Source organism: Geospiza fortis, unplaced genomic scaffold (genome assembly GCF_000277835.1).
Source record: "Geospiza fortis unplaced genomic scaffold, GeoFor_1.0 scaffold538, whole genome shotgun sequence".
Lineage (NCBI taxonomy): Eukaryota > Metazoa > Chordata > Aves > Passeriformes > Thraupidae > Geospiza > Geospiza fortis.
In genome coordinates this window covers 2,368,694-2,373,692 of record NW_005054368.1, presented here as the reverse complement: position 1 = coordinate 2,373,692, position 4,999 = coordinate 2,368,694, and the positions used below count along the sequence as shown (strand labels likewise).

Here is a 4,999-nt window from a genome sequence, read left to right as displayed (position 1 = left end):
CCCCCGACCTGCGGCTGCTGCTGCCCTGCCTCGTGCGCATGGCGCTGTGCGCTCCCGCCGACCAGAGCCAGAGCTGGGCGCAGGACAAGAAGCTGATCCTGCGGCTGCTCTCGGGGGTCGAGGCGGTCAATTCCATCGTGGCGCTGCTCTCCGTGGACTTCCACGCACTGGAGCAGGACGCCAGCAAGGAGCAGCAGCTCCGGTAAGGCAGAGAGCGGGGATCTGTGGCGGAAGCGCTGTGTGGCTATTCCAGCTGTTCCAGCTGTTGAAGCGCCGGACGCACCCGGCCATTCGTGTCCCTCGATGCTCTCCTAGGAAAGCCCTGGGGTTTGTTGTGTGTGCTGGGATCTGTTCACCGCCGTGCTCCGCGGAGGTGTGGGGTGCTCTGGGGGATGAAGGGACAGCTCAGGTGGATGCGCTTTCCTGACTCTCTGTGCTGCTGGGGAATACAAGCACTTGAAATTTTTGTAATGTACTGCATCAGTACAGTACAAAAATTGTACTGTATAAAGACTGCAATTATAACAGTCTTTATAAAGGATAGAAGAGATCCCTAGGCAGCTGCTGCCTTCCTTTAACCAGAAGCATTTCTGTCTTTGCAGAAACGTTTAACACTTGTTGTTTTGAATTGTGTGCCAGGCACAAGCTGGGAGGTGGCAGTGGAGAAAGCATCTTGGTGTCCCAGCTGCAGCACGGGCTGACGCTGGAATTTGAGCACAGTGACTCTCCTCGGCGGCTCCGGCTGGTGCTCAGCGAGTTGCTGGCCATTATGAACAAGGTGAACTTCCCCATAGGTGGATATTTGTCACTTTTAGTTGCCCTCTGAACTGGTTGTGTTTCTGGTGCTGCTGGTGGTGTGAGCACTCTTCTCCAGTTCTTACCTGCTTTATCCAGATTCAGAGTCTCAGTCTGATTGAACAGTGGCTTGTGCTTAAACTCTTTAGACTCCTTTAGGAAGTCTTTGCTGATGTTATAGAGATTCTGTAATATGCTATACTCACACGTAATGTGATTTGGTGATCTGTCACTTTGGAAATGAAGTAATGACTTTTCTCCATCCCATTCTTTGCTCCTACTGCAGTGTGGTATTAGCCATCATATTTCTCTTCCCCCACTTCCTTTCTCACCGAACATTTTGTTTTCCTTGTGTAAACTTAGAATGTCAGTGGGCTGTTTTTCTTTCTTCTGAAAAGAAGCAATGATGCCATCTGTGTTGAAGTATTTCCAGTAGTAAATATTTCTTATTCTACAAACTTTTCCTGCTTGTTCTGTGTTGATAGCTTTATGTTTTTGGCAGTTTTCAATCTATTAAACATGCTGAGTTTAAAACAGATTTAGACAAATTGCTCCATAAAACCTGTTCACTGATGATAAATGTTCTCTTGCAGGTGTCAGAATCAAATGGTGAATTTTTCCTCAAATCTTCTGAGCTCTTTGAGAGTCCTGTTTACCTGGAGGAGGCAGCAGATGTTCTCTGCATTTTGCAAGCAGGTGTGTTTCTGTACTTACGGTGTTTTCTGACCTCTCACAAATGTAACAAAGCAGTTTGGGAGCTGCTATGGCAGATGTAAGGTTAATCTAAGCTCTTGGAAACAGGATTTTTGTTTCCCAGTGAAACATTGTGACTTTCAGCACCCTCTTTCCATGCAGAGCTGCCATCGCTGTTGCCGATAGTGGATGTGGCTGAAGCTCTGCTGCACGTTAAGAACGGAGCCTGGTTCCTTTGCCTGCTGGTGGCCAATGTCCCTGACAGCTTCAACGAGGGTGAGTTACAGCTTCTCCTGCAGCTTTTGGAGTGATTTCTACCAGTGTGGTTAATTCTGGGCTAAACCACGGATTGTACAGGTTTGAACTGCTGGGTGCTGCCACCTGGGCATGTTGATTCCCATTTTTTGCAGGCCAGGTGGGCTGTGTGTGTCACAGCTTTTCATCTGGAGGTCACTGTTACAGAGGCTGATTGGGCAGGGGCTCATAACCTCCTCTATCCCTGCTAACAGGCGTTTAGATGCCACTGAGACAGGTGATAATTTGAATTGGGAAGGTTTCCTCAGAGCTGCTGTTGGCTCTTTAGTGTGCAGGGGTTTGATAAAGAATGGCGAGCGGCAGGACGAGGAGAGCGTCGGCGGCCGGCGCAGGACGGAGGCTCTGCGGCACCTGTGCAAGATGAACCCTTCCCAAGCCCTCAGGGTCCGGGGCATGGTGGTGAGTCTCATCAGAATCCCAAGAACCTTCCTGAAGCTTCAAACCCAGAAAAGATGACTGAACCTGAGTGTTTTATCAGGTGGAGGAGTGTCACCTGCCAGGTCTTGGTGTGGCTTTGACCTTGGATCACACCAAGAATGAATCCTCAGATGATGGAGTGAGTGACCTGGTGTGTTTTGTGAGTGGTTTGCTGCTCGGAACAAATGCAAAGGTTCGGACGTGGTTTGGAACTTTCATCCGAAATGGGCAACAGGTAAGAAAATCTTAGAGTATTCTGCTTTTAAAGAAATATTCTTGTAGCTTGATGTAACTCTTCTGGACGTGTGCTGCAGATTTGTCTGAATGCACATAAATCCTGTTGCATGTCTTGGAGGAACCTTTATAGGGCAACCTCTTCTTATGGGGTTCTCAGGTCTATAAGTAATGTCCCTGAAGGCAGCAGTTATTTGGTTGTTCCCTTGAGAGGTTTTTAGGAATGGAAACCAAGGAATTGTATGCTTGTAATATTTGCCTGATAAAAATGTTCATTCTCAGTGTTCACAATGGGAAGATGCTCAGGTGACATAGCTAAAGCTCGGAACTGAAAACTGTATTTAAAAAAAATAACCCTCTTCCTTTGACTATGAAAACTCTTACATAACACATTGTTTGTTGGGCTGAATTTGACATTGTTCTCATCTCTTAACCTCTTACACAGAGAAAAAGAGATAACATCAGCTCTGTGCTGTGGCAGATGAGGAGGCAGCTGCTGCTGGAGCTGATGGGGATCCTGCCCACGGTGCGCAGCACGCACATCGTGGAGGAGGCGGAGGCTGACACGGAGCCCAACGTGTCCGTGTACTCGGGCCTCAAGGAGGAGCACGTGGTGAAGGCCAGCGCCCTGCTGCGCCTCTACTGTGCCCTCATGGGCATTGCTGGCCTCAAGTAAGGAGCCTTGGCATGCTCTGGGGTTTTGTTCAGGGCTGCACATTCATGGCTGTGAGGGCTTTGGGCTTTCTGTCGTAATGCCACTGTGTCCTCAAAAGTTGTGGCAGCACTCACCAATTTCAGTCCTCTGTTGCTGCAAAATCACTTCTACAGACTTGTTAAGAGAACTCTAAACACACATGGTTGGAGCAGTGTAGAGTTATCAACTCTTTTCTCTTCTAGCAACATACATTGCATGGCTTTTGAATTTATTCCTTTGCTTTCACTTTTTACTGAGTTTTGATGTAGCATTGTTAGTTTTAATTTAAGTAGTTTGTGCCAATAGGCAAGATTATATCCTGGGGAAGTTTCCTCACTGTTGTCTCTTTACAGAGATTTTTATCTCTGTTAAGTTCAGAGCAAATTACCACCTTGACAGGTTGAATAACAGGGAAAATTGAATCTTTAGCCATTGTGAGAGACTGGAAATCTCTTCCCTGTTCAGTCCCCGGCTTTGTTTTGTTCTGTGTCCTGCCCAGGCCCACAGATGAGGAAGCTGAGCAGCTCCTGCAGCTGATGACGAGCCGCCCTCCCGCGACCCCGGCCGGTGTGCGCTTCGTGTCCCTGTCCTTCTGCATGCTTCTGGCCTTCTCCACTCTGGTCAGGTACTCTCAGTACAGCAGGAGCTTTGGGAAATCTGACTGGTTTAGCACCATTAAGGCAATGCCCGTCCCAGAGCTGAATTTTTTTTCCCCTTAATGCTTTATAAAATCTCCATAGGTTGATGGAAGGGATTTGTCTCACCCTGTGGTTAGTGAATGGATATTTCACTCTTGTTTTATACCGAGTCTTTTGAGAGGTGAGCATTAGCATGAGTTTAGTGTGAGTGGGTTTTTTTGAAGACTGAAGTAGGCCTGACTTGTTCACTGTTCCATGGAACAGGTTCATGGCTAAGTTCCTTGGAGAGAAGCAGTGCAGACAATTCAGGGTGTAGCTTTCTGTTGGATGCATTCCAAAAAGGAAGTTGCCTGACAGTTGGACTGACCTTTGTGCCAAATATCGCTTCTTATCAGCAGTTGGCTGCTGAAGTGAAAGTGACAAAAAGTCTCCTGGTGTAACGTTCCTCAAACAGTGCCTTTTCTGCAAGTGGTGGTAAAACTGGCACTGGTTTTCTGGGAAAAGGATCTATTATGGATTTTCTTTGTGCAGCACCCCAGAACAGGAGCAACTCATGGTGATGTGGCTCAGTTGGATGATAAAGGAAGAAGCCTACTTTGAAAGGTGAGAGCAGGCTGGATTTCTTTTAGTGATTCCAGTAATCTCATATTTATTTATGTCCTATTTACTTATGTTCTGTGTTTCTTCCTCTTTGTTCTCATCAGCATTTCTGGTGTGTCTGCTTCCTTTGGAGAGATGCTCCTCTTGGTAGCCATGTATTTCCACAGCAACCAGCTCAGTGCCATCATTGATTTGGTCTGCTCCACCTTGGGAATGAAGGTAAATCCTAAGTTATTTCTAGCCTGTACATTTGTCTGTTAAAATGAGATTTTTTACTGGGTTTTGATAGTTTGGTATTTACTTTACTTTTGATATAAAGAGCTTTGGTTTTGCTAATATACCTAAATATAACGTGAAAAATGAGTAATTATTAACCTGGAAGAATATTCAAATGTGCCTAGCTCTTTATACAGAGGAATGTGGTGATAAAAGAATCACCCTGTTGAAGTCATTATTTCTGAGAAATTAATTTTTTAGAAGACTAAGTGAAGTGTTTTCCGAATTGAACTGCAAAGTTTTTATTTTAAATAGTTAAAAGAAATATCTATACATGTAAAAATGAATTTCATTAAATTACTAAAGAAGATTTGCCAATAATTCACTATTGTGAAAG

At 45.7% G+C, this 4,999-nt stretch overlaps 1 protein-coding gene across 1 annotated transcript in view; it reads left to right on the top strand.

Annotated features, from left to right (window-relative positions):
- The first annotated feature begins 7 nt into the window (after positions 1–7).
- Positions 8–4,999, top strand: part of INTS2 (integrator complex subunit 2) — a 14,466-nt gene continuing 9,474 nt past the window's right edge. The window contains exons 1-10 of the mRNA XM_031059829.1: positions 8–202; positions 640–778; positions 1,389–1,491; positions 1,651–1,764; positions 2,072–2,202; positions 2,282–2,455; positions 2,900–3,126; positions 3,648–3,773; positions 4,318–4,389; positions 4,491–4,605. Coding sequence (XP_030915689.1) covers positions 39–202; positions 640–778; positions 1,389–1,491; positions 1,651–1,764; positions 2,072–2,202; positions 2,282–2,455; positions 2,900–3,126; positions 3,648–3,773; positions 4,318–4,389; positions 4,491–4,605 — 1,365 coding nt within the window. The 5' untranslated portion in view covers positions 8–38. The remainder of the gene's footprint in view (positions 203–639; positions 779–1,388; positions 1,492–1,650; positions 1,765–2,071; positions 2,203–2,281; positions 2,456–2,899; positions 3,127–3,647; positions 3,774–4,317; positions 4,390–4,490; positions 4,606–4,999) is intronic.